Source organism: Meleagris gallopavo, chromosome 8 (assembly GCF_905368555.1).
Source record: "Meleagris gallopavo chromosome 8, MGAL_WU_HG_1.1, whole genome shotgun sequence".
NCBI lineage: Eukaryota > Metazoa > Chordata > Aves > Galliformes > Phasianidae > Meleagris > Meleagris gallopavo.
This window is the reverse complement of record NC_139411.1, coordinates 21,642,359-21,663,633: the sequence shown is the minus strand read 5'-3', so window position 1 is coordinate 21,663,633 and position 21,275 is coordinate 21,642,359. Positions and strand designations below refer to the sequence as shown.

General features: G+C 61.1%; 6 protein-coding genes across 11 annotated transcripts; 4 read left to right on the top strand and 2 right to left on the bottom strand.

The window, feature by feature from the left end:
* The first annotated feature begins 37 nt into the window (after window positions 1-37).
* Window positions 38-4,140, top strand: UBTD1 (ubiquitin domain containing 1). Of its 6 annotated transcripts, XM_085229700.1 has the most exons (5): window positions 367-831; window positions 923-1,982; window positions 2,180-2,298; window positions 3,113-3,340; window positions 3,431-4,140. In XM_085229700.1, the coding sequence occupies exons 4-5, from the start codon at window positions 3,166-3,168 to the stop codon at window positions 3,814-3,816; spliced, it is 561 nt and encodes a 186-aa protein (XP_085085826.1). In that variant the 5' UTR covers window positions 367-831; window positions 923-1,982; window positions 2,180-2,298; window positions 3,113-3,165; the 3' UTR covers window positions 3,817-4,140. The 6 variants fall into 6 exon arrangements, with proteins under 6 accessions (XP_085085825.1, XP_085085826.1, XP_019473279.1 ...); XM_019617734.3 differs by lacking the exon at window positions 2,180-2,298 and having other exon boundaries at window positions 935-1,982; XM_019617733.3 differs by lacking the exon at window positions 2,180-2,298.
* Window positions 4,141-4,288: 148 nt separating this feature from the next.
* Window positions 4,289-7,126, top strand: ANKRD2 (ankyrin repeat domain 2). The gene is made up of 9 exons (XM_010714604.4): window positions 4,289-5,187; window positions 5,435-5,548; window positions 5,625-5,786; window positions 5,899-6,006; window positions 6,089-6,187; window positions 6,362-6,460; window positions 6,584-6,682; window positions 6,764-6,862; window positions 6,932-7,126. The coding sequence occupies exons 1-9, from the start codon at window positions 5,068-5,070 to the stop codon at window positions 7,034-7,036; spliced, it is 1,005 nt and encodes a 334-aa protein (XP_010712906.1). The 5' UTR covers window positions 4,289-5,067; the 3' UTR covers window positions 7,037-7,126.
* Window positions 7,127-7,279: 153 nt separating this feature from the next.
* HOGA1 (4-hydroxy-2-oxoglutarate aldolase 1) lies at window positions 7,280-10,341 on the top strand. The gene is made up of 7 exons (XM_003208091.5): window positions 7,280-8,100; window positions 8,406-8,534; window positions 8,608-8,735; window positions 8,842-8,976; window positions 9,139-9,235; window positions 9,357-9,490; window positions 9,800-10,341. The coding sequence occupies exons 1-7, from the start codon at window positions 7,893-7,895 to the stop codon at window positions 9,947-9,949; spliced, it is 981 nt and encodes a 326-aa protein (XP_003208139.1). The 5' UTR covers window positions 7,280-7,892; the 3' UTR covers window positions 9,950-10,341.
* A 76-nt stretch (window positions 10,342-10,417) lies between these two features.
* MORN4 (MORN repeat containing 4) lies at window positions 10,418-12,992 on the bottom strand. Its single transcript, XM_085229703.1, has 5 exons — window positions 12,834-12,992; window positions 12,389-12,486; window positions 12,109-12,223; window positions 11,889-11,998; window positions 10,418-11,660 (listed from the first exon to the last, which is right to left on the bottom strand). The coding sequence occupies exons 1-5, from the start codon at window positions 12,953-12,955 to the stop codon at window positions 11,512-11,514; spliced, it is 594 nt and encodes a 197-aa protein (XP_085085829.1). The 5' UTR covers window positions 12,956-12,992; the 3' UTR covers window positions 10,418-11,511.
* Window positions 12,993-13,099: 107 nt separating this feature from the next.
* Window positions 13,100-20,297, top strand: PI4K2A (phosphatidylinositol 4-kinase type 2 alpha). Its single transcript, XM_010714736.4, has 9 exons — window positions 13,100-13,784; window positions 16,223-16,423; window positions 16,594-16,725; window positions 16,808-16,961; window positions 17,518-17,579; window positions 17,756-17,855; window positions 18,093-18,226; window positions 18,509-18,568; window positions 18,687-20,297. The coding sequence occupies exons 1-9, from the start codon at window positions 13,383-13,385 to the stop codon at window positions 18,846-18,848; spliced, it is 1,407 nt and encodes a 468-aa protein (XP_010713038.2). The 5' UTR covers window positions 13,100-13,382; the 3' UTR covers window positions 18,849-20,297.
* AVPI1 (arginine vasopressin induced 1) lies at window positions 20,236-21,257 on the bottom strand. The gene is made up of 3 exons (XM_085229704.1): window positions 21,099-21,257; window positions 20,606-20,893; window positions 20,236-20,533 (listed from the first exon to the last, which is right to left on the bottom strand). Exons 2-3 carry the CDS (start codon window positions 20,881-20,883, stop codon window positions 20,467-20,469), a joined length of 345 nt encoding a protein of 114 aa, XP_085085830.1. The 5' UTR covers window positions 20,884-20,893; window positions 21,099-21,257; the 3' UTR covers window positions 20,236-20,466.
* Window positions 21,258-21,275: the final 18 nt, after the last annotated feature.

Sequence of the window (21,275 nt, the reverse complement as noted above, 5' to 3'; positions counted from 1 at the left end):
GGGGTACGGCGGCGCGGGAGGGACAAAAGTGCCGGGAGGAGCGGGCGCGCGCACGTGGGCGGTGCTCCCCGCGGAGCGGCGGCAGGGAGCGGTGGACGCGACGGGGCGGTCACATGCGCACCTGGGGAGGCGGGGCGCGGCGAGGGCTGGCTTTAGCGGTGGGGCGGCTCGGGCGTTCGGAGTCGGGCGGTGCGGTCGCAAGACGCCGGGCCCCGCGGTCGAGTGCGGTGTGGAGCCGGGCCGGCCCCATGCCGAGCCGCCCGCGCCGCCGCCGCCGTCGGTGAGCCCCCGCCATGGGCGGCTGCGTGGGGCGGCAGCGCCGGGAGCGGCCGTCCGCCGGGAGTCCCCGCAAGAGAGGAGGTGAGCGGCACCGGGGGTCGTAGGGTGTCCGGTGACGGCGTGCCCTGGCGGGGAGCTGTCCGCCCAGCACCGGGAGGTGTTCTCTCCTCAGCAGCGCTCAGCCGCCGCGCTCCGCTGCCGCCCGGTTCCCGGGGTCAGCCCCGGGGCGCTACGCCTCTCCGCTTTGCCGGGGATTTTTCCGCTCCTTCTCCGTGTGCCCCGTCGGGGCTGCGCCGTGCAGGGCTCCTGGGGCGAGCTGCACGCATCTCTGGCGCGACACCGGAGTGCCACGGGTGCCTGTGCCGGGATTCGCTCGTCGTGCTTCGCCAGCCCTTCGCGTCCCCAGCGTGTCCCTATGGTGCCCCTGATGCGTCCGCACCACCGCACACTTGGACCGATCGAGGCGGGGGCAGCGCTGCCGCTGTCGCAATTCGCCCCGTTGCGCCCCAGCGTTCCCCAGTGGGCCCCGCCAAGCGCCGGGCGGGCGGCACGGTGAGTCACACCCTGCCCGCTGCACCCACACGGGGAGGAGCAGGAAGCACCGTGCGCGGGGACCCCACAGCCTGGGTCTTTGGTGGGACAGGTTTTCCCACAGGACGGTGTCCACTGCTGGTGAGGAAGAATGTGGGTACCGGCTGGCACAGAGCAGGCAGCGGTGCAGGATGCTCCTGGGTACCTGGAGGAGGGCTCAGATCCGGATGCCCTGTGATACTCGCTGTTCCCTGTCCCCTCCGACACTCCTTTCTCTAGGAAGGCTGGGGGCTCTGAGCTGCTACAGCTCCTAGGTAATGTTCAGGGACATGCAGGGGGTGACCCTGTAGGGTCCAGAGTGCTGGAAGTTGTCTATCTGGGAGCAGCCTTGCTACGAGCTGAGCTGTGCAGGAGCAGGTAAGCCATGTTGGGCAGGCTGCCTGCAGGTCCCATTGGCTTGAGCCAGAGCACAGCTGGGCACCTCCTAACCCCTCATGCCCCCTGAGGGCGTGGAGTTGCACAACGGGCTGGGAATAGAGCAACACAAGGTGATTAGAGACTGGGTCCAGGCTGGGTGGCAGCAATAAATAGAAGAGGCTTAGCTCCTGCCTACCTGGGCAGGGCTGCCAGTGGCAGTGGGGCCACAGCTTGTCCCTGCTCCTACAGAGTGGGCTCCCTGCCACACTGTCAGCTTGGGTGCCTGTCTGCAGCCCCTGGCTCCCTCTTCCCTTTCCTGGAAGTGGAACTGGGGCATGGTGATGGCTGGGAGCCGTGCTGTATGACTGAGTCTATCCCTAACTCTGAGGAACCTCCTTTCCTGGCAGTACTATCTGCTGTGCCATCCTGTGCCTGTTTCCAGCTGCCGCATGGGGCCACGGGCGCAGCCACCTCTCGGGCAATAAAGGTGACAGCAGCAGGACGAAGCTGAGGAATGGGAGACCTCCAGCACCCGCTAATCCCTGTGTGCCCTTGTCTGGTTGGTGCTGCAGAGAGAATGTGCTGGAGTGTCCTGCTCTCACTGAGACGGGGACATTCCTCCAGCCACTCTGCAGCTCGTGGTGGCCCAAAGATGATGTGGTGGCCCACTTGCTGCAGCTGTGATCTGGTGGCTCCCACCTCTGCGATCCTAACCACGTCCTTCAGGCTGGTGGTGTCCACTGTGCCCAGGGCAGGTGCTGTCTCTGACCTTGCTCTGCTCTGCCACGCTGCAAATCCCTCCTGCCCAGCACCGTGACTGCTGAATTGGCAGTGCTGGCTGCAGCCAGCTGCCCTCGCTGCTTGAGGACGTGGTGCAGGCAGGATGCTGCCTGCCCAACCCTACTTGGGTGCTCAGTTCCCAGCTCTCAGGGTGCTACATTCTGTGCCTTAGGCCATGTGTGTCACATCCAGCCCCAGGAAAAGCCTTCTATAGGATGTGACAGCCTGGAGCTGGCAGCAGTGGTTGTCCCCAGCAGTGGTCACCGTCTCCAGTGGTGGTTGCACATGCAGGCAGGTGGCATTCCCCTGCCCAACAGGTCCTGGTAGCACTCAGCATCCTTCCTGCCTTGTCAGACTCCACTCATTCTGTGCCCCTGCAGGCATGGTGTGGGCTGGCTGCCGCACAGAAAGCAGTGACAGGAAGGAGATGTTGACACTCTTTGTCCCCAGCCCAGCTGGGAGTGACAACAGCTCCTTCCTACCCCACGCTTCCGGCCTGCTGTGAGGCTGGTGGCACGGGGCCATTCCCACGGGGCTGGGACCTGCTGTGGATGTTTCACAGCTTGGTCGCACAGGTGTCCCCTGCCACAGCATGGTGCTGCCAGCCCAGGGACAAGTTTTCTCTGCTGTGTGGCATGACATCCAGCTTCAGTTGCCATGCAGGAGGCTGCTCACAGGGGCTGCTGCAGGGTCGGCAGGGCTCAGTGTGGCACAGTGCTGTCACCTCCCACAGCACTGCCCTGGGGTGGGCAAAGGAAGGAGAAGTCATGCCCCCCTCCTTGTTGGGGCTGTAGCTCAGCCCCTGTAATCTCTTTCCCTCTCTACCACACCGACTTATTTCCTGGCTAATTCCCCAAGCTATAAATACTGCTCTGCCTCAAAGGCCCCGGGCCCTGCAGCCACCCCAGGCTGTCCCTGGCTCCCCATTTCCATAGCACAGGAGGGAACCCCCTGCACCCCACTAGGATGCTACTGCATTTCCCATGGCTGTGTTGGGAGCTGTCCCTTGGACACCGCTGTGCATGCTGTGGGGAAACCCCGATAGCCTTTGGGTCCCTTTGCTGTACTGGGAGACCCCTGTTTGAGCCTCCCTCTGCCTCCCCAGGCCGCAATGAGCCCCTGAAGAAGGAGCGTCCTAAGTGGAAGAGTGACTACCCCATGACGGACGGGCAGCTGCGCAGCAAGCGGGACGAGTTCTGGGACACAGCACCTGCCTTCGAGGGCCGCAAGGAGATCTGGGATGCCCTGAAGGCTGCAGCCTACGCCGTGGAGGCCAATGACCACAGCCTGGCCCAGGCCATCCTGGACGGAGCCAGCATCACCCTGCCCCACGGTGAGGGGTGGTGGCGGGGGGGATGCAAGAGTGGGGGTCCCCATTTGGGGGTGCCTTGCAAGACTCCATCGCTCACCCCGCTGTCCACAGGGTCGCTGACGGAGTGCTACGACGAGCTGGGCAACCGCTACCAGCTGCCTGTGTACTGCCTGGCACCGCCCGTCAACCTGATCCTGGAGCGGGGCGAGGAGGAGGCGGCTGAGCCGGCTGAGCCGCTCCCCAATGCCCGGCGCGAGTTTGCCCTCAAGGTGCGCCTGTCCACCGGCAAGGACCTGCGGCTCAGCGCCAGCATGGCCGACACCATCGGGCAGCTGAAGAAGCAGCTGCAGGCGCAGGAGGGCATCGACCTGGCCTGGCAGCGATGGTTCTTCTCTGGCAAGCTGCTCACTGACCGCACGCGGCTGCAGGAGACCAAGATCCAGAAGGATTTTGTGGTGCAAGTCATCGTCAACCAGCCACTGTCACCCAGGAACTGAGCTGCGGTGGGGAGCTGGGAGTCCTCTTCCCGCACCGAGGCCCGGCGGCACCTTGGGAATGTTCCATGCCGTGTCCCAGCCCTGCTGGGGTCATCGGGTCCCCTCCCCAGGGCTGTGGGCTGGAGACATGGGTACGTTTGCTGTGGAAGGTGCGAGACCAAATGTGTGCTGGGGGGCCCTGCTGTGGGGCTGCCCCTTGGGGAGAGGCTGTGACCCGCCAGCCGGGCTCCTGCTGCCTCCGGCCCAGGCACTGCAGTACCGGGCGGAGATGTCTCCCCTCTGTACATAGTCTGTGTATTTATCAATAAAGCCTTTTCATCCTTCTCCCTGCTGGGACTTGCTGGGGGCTGTCCCCTGGCCCATGTGCCCATCTGACATCCGTTCCAGCATCACCTGGCAGGGACAGCTGGACACGAGGGATGCCAGTGGTCTGAGCTCTGTTCCCCTTTTACAGCCCTGTGTGTCACCCTTCCGCACCCCTCTCCCTCCCATCTCTGTGGCACTCATGGGGTACAGCACCCGAGTATAGCCCTGGGTCCTACACGTGCCCAGGAGTGTGATGTGTCCTCATCTGTCCCTCCTCTGTTTGATCCCAGGGGCTGGTGCCCAGCGCATTAACTGTCCCGGCACGAGGTGCACTGCCCTCATCTTACAAATAGGGAAAGCAAAGCTTGGAGTGGCTGAGCAATGTTCCTGGCACTGGGAACAGCTGCAGTCTCTGTCTGCCGGCCCCGCTGCCTGTGTGCATGCGGTAAGGAGACCAGGTGGCCATGGGGCTGTTCTGGATGCTCGGGACCTGAGGTCATCCTCCAAAGCAGCATGGAGCCGTCGTGAGCATCCTGACTGCCCAGGGTGGGTGGCATGGATTCAGGAACCACAGGGCTACCACATACCCTGGCACCACTCCATCCAGGCTCTAGACCAGCTCTACAAGCCCTGCATGCCCCAGGTCCCTGTGCCAATATGGGGGTCCCAGACAACTAGGTGTGGAAGGGACATGGGTTGCTTTAAGAGCATGCAGGACGTGAGCCAGGGGCACCAGAAAGCAGCAGGGTGAGCTCATGGCAAAGCTGCCCCAGTCATGTGGAGCAGGCACAGCTGTTGGTGCCCTTGGGCAGTGGGACGGAGGGGCCGGAGGCATAAAGCCCCACCGCCAGCGGAGCTGCTGGGACCGGGAACTCTGTGCCTGCAGTGAGGAGAAGAGGCTGTATCTTGCGAGGGCACCCCAGTGGGGCTGAACACCAGGCAGAAATGGAACTGGATGGGGAAAAAGGCAAGGAGCTGGAGGTGGAACAGATCACAGAGCTGGATGTGGAAAAAGCAAAGGAGCTCATTGACCAGAAGCTGGCGGAGGAGGAAGAGGAAGAGAAGGTGGGTTCTTGACCATCCTTGGAGATCCTGCCATACTGGCACATTCAGCCGGAAGGCTGAGGGCTACTGCAGGCATTGAATTCCCAGCTGGAGGCACTCTGACAGCTGGCTACTGAGCAGAGCAGGTGGGCAAATGAGAGCCCAGGGGCTGCCAGGAATCCCAAAGACATGAGCGGTGCCCGGGGCTGGATGCTGGGCTGCTTGGTGCCCACCTAGAACTCTACAGCCCCCCCCCATGTCTCCACAGAGGCTGAAAGGTGATGGCCCACGGGAGCCACTGGCCGTGGAGCGGATGAACACACCAGAGCTGGAGGAGGAGAAACGCCAAGGCCCCCGGAACCGCGGCATCGAGGCCATCAAGGTGAGTGCCGTACAGGGGAGTGGGATGCAGGAGGGCTCCCAGCTGGGGACCGACACGGTGCTGCACGTCCCCACAGGGACAGGAGCGGGTGAGGAGAACCTCGGTGGACCTGCGGCGGGAGATCATTGACGTGGGGAGCATTCAGCGGCTCATCGAGCTTCGCAAGCAGCGCCGCAAGCGCCGTGAGGAGCGGGCAGCCACCCCGGAGCCCACCCCACCACCAGAGCCCCAGGAGATTGTATGTGCAGGGTGCGGGAAGGGGGCTGCAGCAGCTGGGGATCCCTCCTGGAGAAGCAGGGCACAGGGCCCCCGCTGTCCCCGTGCCCCAGCCCTGCCCTGTCCTGCCCCAGGAGGGTCCCGTGGAGCCAGAGGACTTCCTGCGAGCTGCCGTGCAGGGCAAGATCCGCGTCATTGAGAAGTTTCTGGCGGATGGTGGCCTCCCAGACACGTGTGATGAGGTAGTGCGGTGCCCCTGGGTTGAGGCTGCTCTGGGCCAGGGCATTAGAGCCAGCTGCCAACACCATATCTCGGCCCCTCCAGTTCCACCGTACGGCCCTTCACCGCTCCTCGCTGGAGGGACACATGGACATCCTGCAGAAGCTGCTGGACAGTGGGGCCACTGTTGACTTCAGGGACCGGGTGAGGCTGAGTCCCTTCCTACACCTGAGCCACTGGGCACAATATAGAGTGGGGGGCCCCTAAGCAGAGCTGGGCTGTCCCCAGCCCAGTAGCGACCATGAGTCAAGCTCTGCCAGCTCAGCCTGGGGATTGGCTGGGTGGTGGCCCTGCTAAGGCACAGCTTTGTGTGCCCAGCTGGACAGCACCGCTGTGCACTGGGCCTGCCGGGGGGGGAACCTGGACGCCGTGAAGCTGCTGCAGGACCGGGGAGCAGACCTCAACCTGAAGGACAAGGTGAGCTTGGGGATGGGGAAACACCAGGAGCACAGGCAGGCCGCATGGAAACAGGGCTGTCCAGGTGCTGTGTTAGTGGGGAAGGGGTGCTGATCCATTCTGGTGTCTGCTCCTCCCACCCAGCTGCTCAGCACTCCCCTCCACGTGGCCACCCGCACTGGACACCTCGATATTGTGGAGCACCTCATCCACTGTGGGGTGGACATCAACTCCCCAGACAGGGTGAGTGCAACATCCAGGTGCTCACTATCCCCATGTCCTCTTGGGGATGCGGTGCACAGAGCCAGGCTGCATCTCTTGCAGGAAGGTGACACAGCACTGCACGATGCCACACGGCTCAGCCGCTACAAGATCATTAAAATGCTGATCCTGCATGGGGCTGACATGATGGCCAGGAACTTGGTGAGTGGTGTGAGATGTGCTTATGCTGTTGTCTGCCACCCTGATCTCAACCTTTGCCCCCTTTCACAGGCTGGTAAGACTCCGACGGACCTGGTGCAGCAGTGGCAGGTAGACACACGCCAGGCACTGGAGACCAAGGGACGGCCACAAGAGGAGACTGAGGTCCCAGCGTGATGGCATTGGGCAGAGACAAGCACTGGGCTTGGCTCCAAGGGACAAGATCCTGCTGAGACTCATCCGTGTCAATAAAACCAGCAAAGAGGAGAGTTTGGCTCCACTGGGGTGCACTGGGGCTGTGCCAGGGGAGGTGGTGGGGGCAGGAGCTGGGTCACTGTGTTCTGCCTCCTAACACAGTGGCGTGGTGACACCATGGGGCTACCACGAGTGGTTTAGTGGCAGGGCTCCTTGTTGTGAGACACTCCAGCACTGTGTGCAGTGTTTCGCAATCCCACCTGGACACACCTGTGGAGAAAAACTCCAATGAGGGATGTCCCTGAGCTGTGCTGTGCTGGCACTGGGGTCAACTGGGAAGCAGCAGCCATTCCCTTCCCAGGCAGCCAGGGTGTCCAGGCCGGGTTGTGGCTTTTCTCTCTTTCATTGCTTGAGTCACCTGGAGAGGACACAGCAGCCACCCTGAAGGACGTGTCACTTCTGCTGAGCACTGTGTCCAGTGCTCACTGCTCATGAATGTTCTCACTCACCTGTTTACAGGAGACCCTACAACAAAACCTAGAGCAAACAAACCCTGCTTATAGCCCTGGGTCTCCTTGCAGTGCCCATTCCCCTCCTTAGCCCTACAAGTGCTGCGTGCCAGCTCTGAATGTGAAACAAAGGGAACACTGACGATGCAGCTGGGGCTCATCCAGGGGAGTGCTGAACTCCTTCAGGATCCCAGAGGAGGAGAGCATTCATCCGTTACCACCCCCATGTCGCCTGTCCTGTGGGGCCACAGCTCCCTCACGTGCCCTGTCAAACATTAACCCCTCTTGGCAAGGCAGGTGGCACAGGCTGACTGCAGGACACAGGCAGCATGGCGTTCAGCTCCCGCCTCACCTCACCACTCCGGCCAGCCCTGGCAGCCCTGCGCCGGGGGCTCAGCACTCCGCTGGGACCACAGCCCAAGCTCGACCTCGGGGGCATCTTCCCACCCCTCACCACTCCGTTCTCACCCACACAAGAGGTGGACTATGGCCAGCTGGAGGGGAACCTGAGTCACTATGCCAGCATCCCCTTCCGAGGTAAGTGCTGCTGCCACCCAGGGACCCATCCAACCTGTCCTTGAAAGCCTCCAGGGATGGGGGACCCATAGCTCCTCTGGGCAGCCTGTCTCCACAAGAGAGGTGCTCCTGACCTCTGAGCATCTATGCAGAGCTGCAAACTCGTGCACCTACTCTTTGTCCCTATACTCATGATTGCACCCACACTGTGAATGCCGCAGCATAGGACATATGTCTCTGACTGCCCAGGATGTACGGTGGGAGGAGACGAGCTGCAGGAAGAAGCTCCTGACAACAGGGATGCCTTCCCCATGCTTGCATTTCAGGGCTGGTGGTGCTGGGCTCCAGCGGGGAGTTCCCCCTACTGGCACCCCATGAGCGCCTGGAGCTGGTGAGCCGTGTACGCCGTGCTTTGCCCAGGGACCGCCTGCTACTGGCAGGCTCGGGCTGCGAATGTGAGTGTGAGCTTGGGGAACAAAGGGGCCGTGTCCCCATGAGGCGTCCCTCACTTCGCTGCCACCTCTGCAGCTACTCGGGCCACCATCGAGCTGACGGGCAGCATGGCAGAGGCAGGGGCTGACGCTGCACTGGTCGTGACACCCTGCTACTACCGGGGAGCCATGAGCAGCGCTGCGCTGGTGCGGCACTACACTGAGGTGAGCTGCGCCCAGTGCCCACAGGCAGCCCCAGCTGGGGAGGCAGGATGGAGGATACATCCCACGCATCCCCACCCTGCCCTCAGCTTGGCCCTGCTGCCCACAGGTGGCCGAGGCATCCCCGGTCCCCGTGGTGCTCTATAGTGTGCCTGCCAACACCGGTCTGGAGCTGCCACTGGAGGCTGTGCTCACCCTGGCTCAGCACCCCAACATCATCGGCATCAAGGACAGTGGTGGGGATGTGAGTGAGGCAGGGTTTTCCTGGGAGGGGAAATCCAGGGCTGGCCCCACTCGCAGTGTCACAGCCCTTCCCTGAACCCCAGAGGTGCCACAGGACCCCCGGGATGGGGACCCTGGGTGGGGACAGGGTGATGCCCACCCCCTGGCATGTGTCTCTCCCCAGATCACTCGCATAGGGCTGATTGTCCACAAGACGCAGCAGGAGGATTTCCAGGTGCTGTCAGGGTCAGCTGGCTTCTTGCTGGCAAGCTATGCCGTAGGTATGTGCTGCTGCTTTACCAGGGGCACATGGTGCTGGCATGAGGGCACTGCAGAGAGGCAAGGGGCAAAGGCTGGATGCTGCATGCTGAGCTCACTGCCAATGTACCTGCATGTCCCCAGGTGCCTCTGGGGGGATCTGTGCCCTCGCCAACGTTCTGGGGGCTCCTCTGTGCCAGCTGGAGCACCTGTGCCGCCAGGGCCGCTGGCCTGAAGCCCGTGAGCTGCAGCAGCGACTCATTGAGCCCAATGCAGTGGTGAGTGGGCAGGACCCTGGGTGCTATTGGGAAGCACAGGTGGGCTGGGGAGACAGTTGCAGGAACTGAGCACAGGCTGAAAGCAGCAGGTGGGAAATGCCAGCTCTTCTGTGCCAGGAACAGCGCGTGCCCTGGTGTAGGATACCTGCCTGACTGAGCATGAGGCTGGCAGGATATTTATAGGCAGTGATGGAGGAAGAGCTGCTCCTTCCCGGGGGCTCTGTCACACTGCAGGTTGGCTCCTGCTGTCTGTCAGAGATTCTCCTTTCATGGGGCCCAGCCCTGTCATTGCTGCACTGTCTCCTGCAGGTCACTCGCCGGTTTGGGATCCCAGGACTGAAGAAGGCCATGGACTTGTTTGGCTACTACGGTGGCCCCTGCCGTGCACCCCTGGCACCACTAAGCCCAGCCCAGATAGAGGAGCTGAGAGGCACATTCAGCATCAATGGGTGGTTGTGAGCCCAACCCATCCCTGCTGTGCAGGCAGCACCATCTGACCCTGCTCCTTCCTGCGCCTGGAAACTGGGGACCACTGGGAGCTGAGGATGCGTTAGAGACAGCAGTATGTGGCCAGGAGGAACACACTCATCTCACTCTTTCCTGCTGGACAGGGCTTGTGGAGGAAAAACCCAACACCTTAGTGTGTCCCAGATTGGGCATGCACTGGCCATGCCAGACCCCTGGAAAACCCACTCTGGGCTCAGGCAGGAGCCCCCCATCCATGTGGGTGCCTGTCTGAGGTACTGCAGATTCCCACCATCCCTTCGGGTTTGGATGCCCCACATTGACCCAGTCACCCTTCCGAGCACTATGAATAAATCTGCTGCCTCTCCTCTGTATCTGCTTTCATGCCCGTGCAAGCAGCCTTCTGCTTGACCCTGGGGACACAGGTCCCTGCTTCCCAGCAAGATGGACACAGCTCAGGCATTTGGCAACATGGTTTACTCCGCTGAGGCCCATACAGACAGCAGCACAAGGCAGGGACACAGCAAGGCACGGGACTGGTGTGGGCAAAACCTTCAGGGAGGGCACAGTTGGGCTGAAAGGGATGCTAGGACCCCATGCCCTGGTAAACTGGACCATGCTGGGGAGAGAAGGCAGGTAACATGGGGAGAGAGATGAGGGATACCAGTGTGGAGCAAGATGGGGAGCTGCTTGCACCCTATCTGCACCCATGTCATGCCCTTTTCCCTGCCCACCCAGCCCAGGCCCCCTGCACCAGACCTGGCACCTCATGCTGCCTTGCCTCAGCCTCTTGCTCCAGTTTGGTCCGAGCCTGACTCTTTCTCATCATCACTGCTGCCGTCACCCAGCTCCTTCTGGACACAGCATGAATGGGTCAGGCCAAATGTCTCCTGGTCCCCATCAGTGGAGACGTCCCCAAGGCAGCAAAATGGGCTGGGTTGGCACAGTGATGAGAGACACAGTTGATTGCTTTTTCTGTGATCCCAAAAGCATGGGGAATCATGTCACCCTGCCCAGTGGGCACAGCCACTGACCCAGCATTGAGGGCACAGGCCATGGGGTGCCCACATTGCCTGGGGACCTGGGCTGGAGAAGCAGGCCAGAGCTACCCCTCTGCAGGCACATGGTCCAGCCAGCTGCCCACTGCCTGCAGGCATAGGCACCCTAGGCAATGGGGCCAGGAGCCAGCCCAAACCCCTACTCTTCTGCTTTGTTCCAGCCATGCCATCCCTCAGTCCCACTGGCGGCTGCTTTGATGGGGTTGGGGCTAGAGTGGAGGCTCCTAGTGGAGGGAGGAGGACAGCAGTCAGAGGGAGAAGGCACCATGGTGGCCTCAGTAAGCACAGAGCCGCCCAGGGGCACTTGGGTGAAGGGCACAGGGGTCTGTTCGCACCACCAGCACAGTTTGGCAAAGAAGTCTTCCCCATGCAGTGGAAGGACTCCCAGTCTTGCCAAGGTTGGGCGGCTGGCGAGGAAACAGGTGGCAGTGCCATGGCCCTGCCCTGGGCCAGCCAGTCCCACTGCAGCGGGAGGGGGATGCAGGTGCCAGGGTGCCATCACGCTGTGAGGTTGTGAGCAGACTTGGAGGCAGTCTGTGCCCTCTGGATCACTGCCTGGCACTTCTCCCGCCGCAGCAGCTTGTTGTTCTCGAAGAAGCCCTCATTGCGGGGAACCCCATGGGAGCCATCAGGGAATGTCAGGAGACCTGGGGAGGGAAGGGATGGGAGTCACAGGGTAAGGAGCAGCAGACACTGTGACCAGGCATGGACAGATGGAGCAGGACACATCAAAAGGGAAGGACAGCAGGGGCAGGGGTGGGCAGGACTTTGCTAAGCTGGGACTGTGCTGGGCTTTGGTGGGCACAAAGCACCAGCTGCCCATCCTGCTGCTGTGTCAGCATGCCCCAAGCCAAGAGGAATCTTCAGGCACTCACCAAAGCCATACACACGTCCGCCTTTGAACTCGCCTTCGAAGGTCATGTTGTCATAGCGGGTGAAGACACCAACACCACTAAATTTGCCCTGCACAAACTCTCCCTCATACCTGCGTGAGACAGAGGGGGCATCAAGGGACAGGAAGTCTGAGAGAACACATGGCAGGTGCTCACACCAGACCATCTGGGCTGCGCTGAGGACACACGGTGCTGTGCTCACCTGGAGCCGTCGGCAAAGCTGAGCACGCCACAACCGTGGAAGAGCCCATTCTCAAAGTGCCCCACGTAGGCGGTGCCATCGGCAAACGTCAGCTGGCCGATACCGTGCCTGCGTCCTAGCAAGGGCAAAAGCAGGCAGCAATGGATGGAGCAATGCCAGGGCCTGCCCAGCACAGCTCCGGGTGAGGATGCTCAGGGCAGAGGGATGACTCAGACGCTTGGCCTCGCAAGCCTGGAGTCAGCCGTGCCACCCCACCCCACCCCACCCCATCCCATCACACCTTCCTTCCACTCGCCACGATACTCCTCCCCGCTGGAGTAGGTGAAGGAGCCTTTGGTGAGGGTCATGGCAGCAGCCTCGGGCGCGCTGGGCAAAGAGCTGCGAAGCAGAGATCCGGGCTGGCGGCCGGGCGCGCGTAGCAGCACCGAGCCACAGGCGCGGGCAGCCTCAGGCACGGCTCCGGGCGCAGCGCTGACCCCGGCCCCCGGCCCTGCCCCTGAAACCGCAGCCGCCGGGCTCAGGTTGCCGCCTGCCCCACCGTGGAGCGCGGAGCCACCTGAGCTGCCGGGGGTGGCGGGCCCGGGAGACGCGAGCGGGCAGCTCGGGCAGCACCCTTGTAGGGGCGGGAGGGCTCGCGAGGCTCCAGCTCCACGCGGAGCCGCACGGGTATCCCCCGGCTGCTGCTGCTGCGAGCAGAACGGCGCCGCCGCCGGCCCCGAGCTCACCTGGCTCCGCGCTCGTCTCGCTCCGCTCCCCACCGGGGTCCCGCCGAGGGGCGGCGGCGGTGCGGCCACCTCCCCAGCCGGCACCCCGCCCCGTCGGGCGGCGCTACACCGCTAGCGTCCATTCCCGCCTGCAGTTGGCTGTCTCCATGGAAACTGCTAGCAACGCGTCTTCTCATTGGCCGGCTCCACTGCCGTGCCCTCGCCTTCTGCCATCTTTGTGTGGGGCAAAGCCCGCACCCCGCCCTGCCGCCATCTTTGTGAAGGGCAGCGGCGGCGGCGCTGTCGTACCCTCGGCAGCCATCTTTGTGCGGGGCACCGGCCTTCCCGCGGCGGCGACGGAGACGGACCGGAGGAAGCCCCTTGCGCGGCTCCTCCCGAGGGCCGCAATAGCCTCCAGACCCGCCCCAAGCACGGCCGTGGGACGGATGGGAGGCACAGTTCCCTCGGCAACCGGCGGGCGAGGCGGAACAGCCAATGGGGCGCGGCGGCGCGGTGACGTCAACACGCTTCGCGACGTGACGCGACCGGAAGCGGCGGGCGGCGGGCGCGATGGACGAGACGAGCCCGCTGGTGTCGCCGGAGCGGGCGCAGGGCCCTGACTACGGGCTGCCGGGCGGTGCCGTGCGCACTCTCCCGCCCGTCGCCCCTCCGCAGCCCTCGCCGCCTCCTTCTCCCGGTGGCCGCGACCGCGAGCGGCAGCCGTTGCTGGAGCGTGGGGCGCGGGGCCCGGCGGCGGCGGCGGCGCAGGCCCAGGCCCAAGCGGCCGCGGCGGCGGCGGCCCAGGCTCAGGCGGCGGCGGCGGCCGCGCAGCGGGAACGCAACGACTTCCCCGAGGACCCTGAGTTCGCTGAGGTGGTGCGGCGGGCCGAGCTGGCCAGCGAGCGTGGCATCTACCCTGAGCGCATCTCGCAGGGCTCCAGCGGCAGCTATTTCGTCAAGGACCCGCAAGGAGTGAGTCGTCACCTCCCCGGGCTGGGAGCTTGCGGCGCTGAGCCGGGCGCAGCGGGGCTGTACCCGTCGGGCATCCCTCCATTTGAAATGCGTGGACTGTTCCCCGGTTAAAGCTGCTTCCCCTTCCCCCGTGGCTGTTGCGTTCAAAAAGTGATGACTTCTGCCGTAGGATGGGAGCGCTGACAGCTGGGCTGCCGGCGTTTGGCCAGTGAGACTGGAGGGAGTGGGCCTCGAGGTGTAACTTGTTCCCTGAGGTCTGCTTGGCTGCGGGGTTCCCGTGCCACTGCCCAGATGTGAGTGCAGCACGAGGTAGCTCATCTTGTGACCCGTGGTGCTGGCTGGTTACTCAAGCAGTTGCTGCTTCCTCTGACTCTTTTGCCTAGTGCATGCTAAGATCCTTCCTCAGAATCAGGACTGGGCTTTCCTGTCCATGTTGTGCCTGTTTTTCTGTCTCAGGTGGCACATGGCTACAGCAAACTCTTACAGGCAGGTCCTGGTTGAGCTAACTGCGTACAGGGCAATACAAACTTCCTTCTGATGCAGTTTATTATCACTTCTGCTCCCTTCTGTTGCCTAATGTGAGCCTTGGTATTGCTAGCAGGGACTGAAGACCAGAGGTGAACCTGGTTGTATGGAAAGGAGACCAGAGCTCGGTGAGGGATGCATTCAAGGAATCGAAGTCCATGTTCTGCTGGCCATGTTACCTGGCAGGTTCCTTGGATTGTTCTGCCATGAGTGGATAGGGTGCATGTGTGGTTCCTGTGACTCACTGCTCAAGATCACTAAAGCCTCCTTGCTGCTAAGGAGATGCAGTGCTCCAGTGAGCAGGTTGGAGGCATAGGATGAAGACACTAGGGGAAACTTGTGCTAGTTTCCCTGTGGACTGCTGGAAGCTCGAGTTGTTTCATGCAGGACTTAATTCAGTGTGCTTCCCCTGGTCCTCGGGGGCGGTGGCTGTGTCTTTATGCTGGCCTGGCATCCCCTGGCCTGGCACTGGGCAGACCTGTCTTCTCCACAGCATACTTCTTGGAACAAGTTGCTGCCAGAGCTGCTCCCAAGGCACAGCACTGAGAGGGCAGGCTGTGCTGCCAGGCTCTGATCTCTGCTCCAGGGCTGTCCTCGCCCTGCCAGGCATTGCTTTGCTGTGCTTGCTCCACACAGCAGTGTGCTCCTCGCTGCCAGAGCTCCCAGCAAGCCTCCAGCAGGCTCAAATCCAAAAACACATTGGCATGTTTTCTGTGCTTTCTTATGGGGCTGGTGAGGGGATTGCCCTCCTGCCTGTTTACTTGGCCTTCACCAGCTCAGAGGAGGGGGTTTCTTTGTGACCTAGAGATGCCTGAAGTGCTTCCATTCCCTCAGACATTCCTCTTCCTGGTTGACAAAGTCTTGCTCCCTGATCTGGCTCCTGGCCCCTGATTCACAGTGGGATTGTACTGGGTTTTCCCTGCTGGTGTACTGAGACGTGTTGTGCTCCCACCCTGTGACAGAAGCTTGGCCTTGGGAAATGCCACCCACTCAGGCCGGTGCTGGCTCTGGCTCTTCTAGGGTCAGTCTGTATGCTGCTGAGTCATCCTGGAGTGGGGTTGTGAGCCCAAAGCCTGCTGCACAAAGCCCTGGGCAGACTGGACCAGGGGCAGTTGGCCTCACTCCTGCCCTGGGCCTTTGACTCAGCTGTGTGGCTTGGCAAAGCAGACAGTGTGGATGCAAGTATATGGTCCTTAAGCACACTCCCCACTTACCCCCCAGCATCTCTCTTTGGGCCTCAAAACATAGAGCTTTGGTTTCCTCTGAAGTCCTTCAGCCTTCCCTGCTGTTTAGGCCCATTTTCTCTGGTCTATTTGGGATCAGGTCCATTTCTTGAATTTTGGAGTCAAGACAGGGATCTTTATCCCCTTCTGCTCTCTTGCATGGAGGAAATGAGTAGCCACAAGCAGTAGCTCTCCCTCCACCATCCAAAGGTCAATGGGATAAGGCTAGAATATTTACCAGGGACAGTGTCATCAGCACTCTCCTATGGTACGTGGAAAGTTGTGAGTGAGTACGAAGGTCTTGGGATGCTGCTCACAGGAGCTGTGCAGGAACCAGAGAGGCAGATGCCTGAAGAAAACCTAGGATGAGAGAAGAGTGCCTACCATAGCTCCAGGTTGCAGATCTCTTGGCAGAGGAGAATCTTGGGCGAGTCATTTTGTCTCCACTTGCTCTGGACCTTGCAGTGAGTGGCAACAGCTGTCCCCAGATTCTTTCCCACCCAAGGAGGTATCTCTTAGATCTGGGGGCTGTCATTGGCAGAAGGCAGCAAGGAAAGACAGCAGAGTTGGGTTCTGTGGGAGGGTGAACTTGGTTGAGACTGTGCTGTTATGGCAGAGCCACAGGCTGGCTCAGGGGTGAGTGCTCTGGCTCTGCCAAGCACTGAGTATCAGCTTTCCTCTTACTCACAGAAAATTATTGGTGTCTTCAAACCCAAGAATGAGGAGCCATATGGGCATCTGAACCCCAAGTGGACCAAGTGGCTGCAGAAGTTGTGCTGCCCGTGCTGCTTTGGGAGAGACTGCCTTGTTCTGAACCAGGGCTACCTATCAGAGGCAGGTGCCAGCCTGGTGGACCAGAAACTGGAACTCAACATTGTTCCTCGCACAAAGGTGAGGAGGAAGTTGCTGTGATCTTGTCCCGAGGAGGCTTCCAGGTGTTTCTGCCTGTGCCATGGGGATCCTTTTACAGAGCAGAGCTGTGGGAAATCTATGCCTTACTGATAAAACAACTGTGACAGCTGACAGATGCACTTGCTGACTTCTGTGCTCCTATATCCCAGGTGGTGTATCTGGCCAGTGAGACCTTTAACTACAGTGCCATTGACAGAGTGAAGTCCCGAGGAAAGAGGCTAGCCCTGGAGAAGGTCCCGAAAGTGGGTCAGCGCTTCAACCGCATTGGCCTGCCTCCCAAGGTAGGGCTACCAGGCCCCATGTACCTGTCTCTGCTCCTCTGTCCTCTGTGGTCCTCCATAACACAGTCTCTCCTTGCCTCAGGTGGGCTCCTTCCAGCTATTCGTGGAAGGTTACAAGGACGCTGACTACTGGCTGCGGCGGTTTGAGGCTGAGCCACTCCCTGAGAACACCAACCGGCAGCTGCTGCTGCAGTTTGAGCGGCTGGTGGTGCTGGACTACATAATCAGGAACACAGGTAGGGCTGGCTGCCTGCTCTTTTATATTTTGACAGCTAGAGAGCAGGCAGAGATTTGGCTTCTCTTCCTGGAACCCAAAACTCCTATCAACAATGCCTGGTTAACAGATGACACTGTCTCTGGGTGGAGTGTAGCTGCTGTCACTACTCATCTGGGAGACTGGGAGCCAGCCTGGGATCCACCCAGTTGCAGTGGTAAATGTTTGCCAGGTGCAAGGATCCAGGAATGCTGAGAGATCCAGCCTCTGGTTGTACCACAGCATCCTATCTCAGGCTGGGTTTCCAAGTCTGTTCCAGCTTGAAATGGGTTGGGTTGGACTCCAAAGCTTGCAGGCTGACTTTTCTCTTGAGAGCTGGGGCTACATGGACCTCTTTAGTCTCCAGACCTAGATATGTGGGGATTTATATGATTTCCTAGGCCTGCAGCAAGCGTGAGGGCTCTGGGGTAGAGTTGGGGCCTTGAAGTCTATGTAACTTGAATTGCTACTGTGTCAGAGAAGTAATCCTACCCAGCCTAGGCCCTCACACTGATACAGCTGTTTTTCTTTCCTTGCAGATCGGGGCAATGACAACTGGCTCATCAAATATGACTGTCCCCTGGACAGTGCAGGCGTACGGGTGAGCAGCTCCTGGGCAGGGGCTTCATGGGTCTGTCTGCTTCTACAAGCTGGCTGGAGGCTGGGATTTCCCAGTTGTCTTGGGTTTCTGAGACTGATCTTGTTTGCTGGGAGTGGCAGATAGACTGCTTCTGTTGGGGAAGGCTCCCTTGTGACCAGTGCTCTACTTCCTTCCAGGACAGTGACTGGGTGGTTGTGAAAGAGCCCATCATCAAGCTTGCTGCTATAGATAATGGTTTGGCCTTTCCTTTGAAGCATCCGGACTCCTGGAGAGCATGTGAGTCCCTTACGCTGTGTTGAGGTACTCTGCAGAGCTGTGCAGCTCTGTGCTGTCTGTCCTGGGGCATGTTCCTGTAGGACTGGAAGAGGCAGTAGCTAGGGCTGCCCCTCTGCAAAAACCTTCTAGCTGCATGGACAGCTCTGCCTCAGTGGCTGTAGGAAGTGTATGCTGAACCCAAAGCCATGTGGCATCTTTCCCTTCCCTAGCTCTAATATCTCATGCTTTCTCTTGCAGATCCCTTCTACTGGGCATGGTTACCACAGGCCAAAATCCCCTTTTCACAAGAGATCAAAGACCTAATTCTTCCCAAGATCTCGGACCCCAACTTTGTCAAAGATTTGGAGGAAGATCTGTATGAGCTCTTCAAGGTGAACTAGGGAGGGGCTGAGGGTGGCTTGGGAAGAAGAAAAACACGGTGGTTTTGGGGATTCTTTGTCAAAGCTATGGTGGATAGAAAGGTGGGCTACTCATGGTGTTTCTGAGCTGAAACATAGAAGGACTGTTCCTCTACCAGGAGCTAAAGATACAGTTTGGGGAGAAGCAGGAATCTCATGGGACAAGAGGGGAGAGGCTTGCTTGGAAAACAGGCATCTCTTGAATAGCGTGGGTCAGAAAGTGGATACCAATGCATTGTTTGGTCTCTCTTGCAGAAGGACCCTGGCTTTGACAGGGGACAGTTTCACAAGCAGATTGCTGTCATGAGAGGCCAGGTAAGGCAAATGAATGAAGTGACAGAGCCTTGTTTTGTCTGGCTGTCAGGAAATGGTGCTGGGATGCCAGCTCTTTTCCTCCACTGGGACGGCTCAAGCTTTGCTCTGTGTTGTACAGATACTGAACCTGACACAGGCACTGAAAGATGGGAAGAGCCCCCTGCACCTGGTTCAGATGCCACCTGTGATTGTAGAAACGGCACGTTCCCACCAGCGCACTGCCAGCGAGTCCTACACGCAGAGCTTCCAGAGCCGGAAGCCTTTCTTCACCTGGTGGTAGCTGTGGGAGCTGCAGGCAGGCCTTGGCTGTCTTGGACTGGCACAGCGAGAGGAGCTGAGCTGCTCCTGTGGCTGGGATTTGATGCTCTGGGTAAAGTGAGCAGGTTGTGGCTGGAGGAGCCTGCAGCTGGAGTGGAGGAAACCAGGTGGGTTGGGCACTGTCCCTCTCCAGCTCCCTTGGAGCTGTATGGTGTGCATACAGCCCTGCCGAGGGAAGAAGTCAGCAGGAGGCATGGGAAGCAGTTGGGACTGTGCCTGTGCCTCCCTTCCTCGGCCTGCATGCGGTTCTGAGCACACTTGACCAGGCTCCCCAGGCCAGGATCCGTCCAGCTCTTTGCACCAGCTGCCAGCCTTCCTCTTTCCTGCTGCTGGCCCCAGGGCTGGGAAGGGTTGGAGGGTGGTTGTTCTGCCTTCCGCTTCCCCAAAGGCATGCTGTACTCTTCCTCACTTTCTCTCTTCTGCCCCAACCCTGTGCAAGCTGCTTTCCTCAGGGGGAGTTCCTGCTGCCTGCTGGTGCAGTGGGGACCATAATGAACGGCTGTTCTCTGGCTGGGGGCTTGAGGAGGGAATGTAAGGAGAACTCTACTCTTACCTGCTCCCTAGGGCAGGCTTGAATGCAGTTTGACACTAAAGGAAGAGGTGCTGGCTTATCCTGGTTCGGAGGAGGTGGCTCTCGGAGGTGCTGTAGAGAGGGTTGGAGGTACAAGTGGCCTCTGGCCCTCCATTCCTATGGTCCATCCATCCTGCAGATCACTGCAGCTGCTCTTGCTTGGCTTTTGCCCCTGTGCTCAGTAAGGTTTCTGGCTGCTGTGCAGCCAGCATTGGGCCAGCCAGCACAGCTCCAGCTTTGCTTGTGCGTCTGGGGTCCTTTCTTATGGGATAGGGGGCTGCTGGGGAAAGGGAATGGCGAGAGGAGCTCTTCCTGCTGGTGGGAGTCACGTGAGAACTGGTGTACTGGAAGCACACGAAGGCTGGTGCAAGCTCCTGGCTGCCCCAGTGCTGCTAACCTTGTGGGCCTGATGTGAGTGGGTGAGGCAGTTAGTGCTTCCTCTCCCCCAAAGCTGCTGAGCTGTCTTGTATAAAATGGTACCAGGGCTGCTGCCTGCATCTGCTTGCCTTGAGCTGTGACTTTCCCTGTGTGGGGGAAAGCTGGGGTTGGGTCTCACCGTCCTGTTTGCCCAGCCCTGGGGGTTGGGAGGTAAGGGAAGGCTGGGACTGTGCTGCTTGGGGCTGTGAGGGGAGGGCAGTTCACTTGTCTCCTACTTGCACGAGGGGCTCTGCAGCGGCTGTCCTGAGGGTGCTGAAAGCACAGGGGTGTAGAAGTGAGACCTCAGCTCCCAGACCTGGCTACATCTCTGACTGACCCCAAATGTATTGTTCTAATGCACTGTAGAAATGTATGTAATGTATTTAAACCATGCAACTGTCTGAATAACAGAGCTGCAGTTCACCTGGCCTCCTTATTGTCTCAGCAGCATTCTGGAGGGGGGTTGGGGCTGTTCAGCTGGTGCTGGTCCATCGCAGCAACTGGGACCGCTGTCACAGCCAGGGAGCCTCACCCAGCCACCGCTGGGTGGTTTATTAACCATGGCGTTCGTGCGTCTTCGGCGTGCCCGGTCTCAGTGCTGCAGGGGCCCTGAGGCCGCCCCGTCCCCGCCGTCTCCCTCGGGCTCCTTATCGGTGATGCTGCGGAAACAGACGGCTGTGAGTAGGGCGCGTCCCGGCCGCGGTCCCCTCGCCGACCCGGCCCGCACCTACCGGAGGCGGCCGAAGCGCCGTAAAGTCGTCGTCTCACCGCCGCGCCGTGCCGCTCTCCGCCGCCGGAGCTGCCGCAGCGCCCGTGCCATGCGGCGGTGCCCCGCGTAGCGCCAGACGAGGCGGGCGCGCTCCTCTGGCCTCTCGGCCCCGCCGCTTTGGAACAGGCTGCGCAGCTCCGGCAGCCCCACGCCCTGGAAAATGTTGGCCGAGGCCCGCTTGCGGACGGCGGGCGCCGCTCGTCCCGGGGGATCGCTCGCTACCGAGGCCGGCGTTCCCATGGCCCGGCCGCTGCGGAGGGACGGCGTGAGACCGCGGCGGGTCCGGTTCGGCCCGCTCGGGACGGGGCTGCAGCGGCGCGGGCGGGCCGCCAGCGGCACGCCCAGGAATGCGGGAGGGCCCGGCTCAGGTCGGCGCCCGCCGGTGTCCGGTGCGCCGTCCCCGCCGTGACCCGCTTTCCACCGCCGCCTCCCGTCCGCCAGACCCGCGCACTGACCTGGGGGCGGCCACCGCGTGTCCGCCGCCGCCGCGCCCGGTGCCGCTCCGCGCCGCCGCCGCCCCGAGGTCCCGCCGCCACCCTGCGCCCCGTCCATTCACTCTCCGGATCCGCCCCGCCCCGCGCGGCGCCGCCAATCCGCGTCCAGTTTTCTCCGCACGGACCAATCGCCGTCGG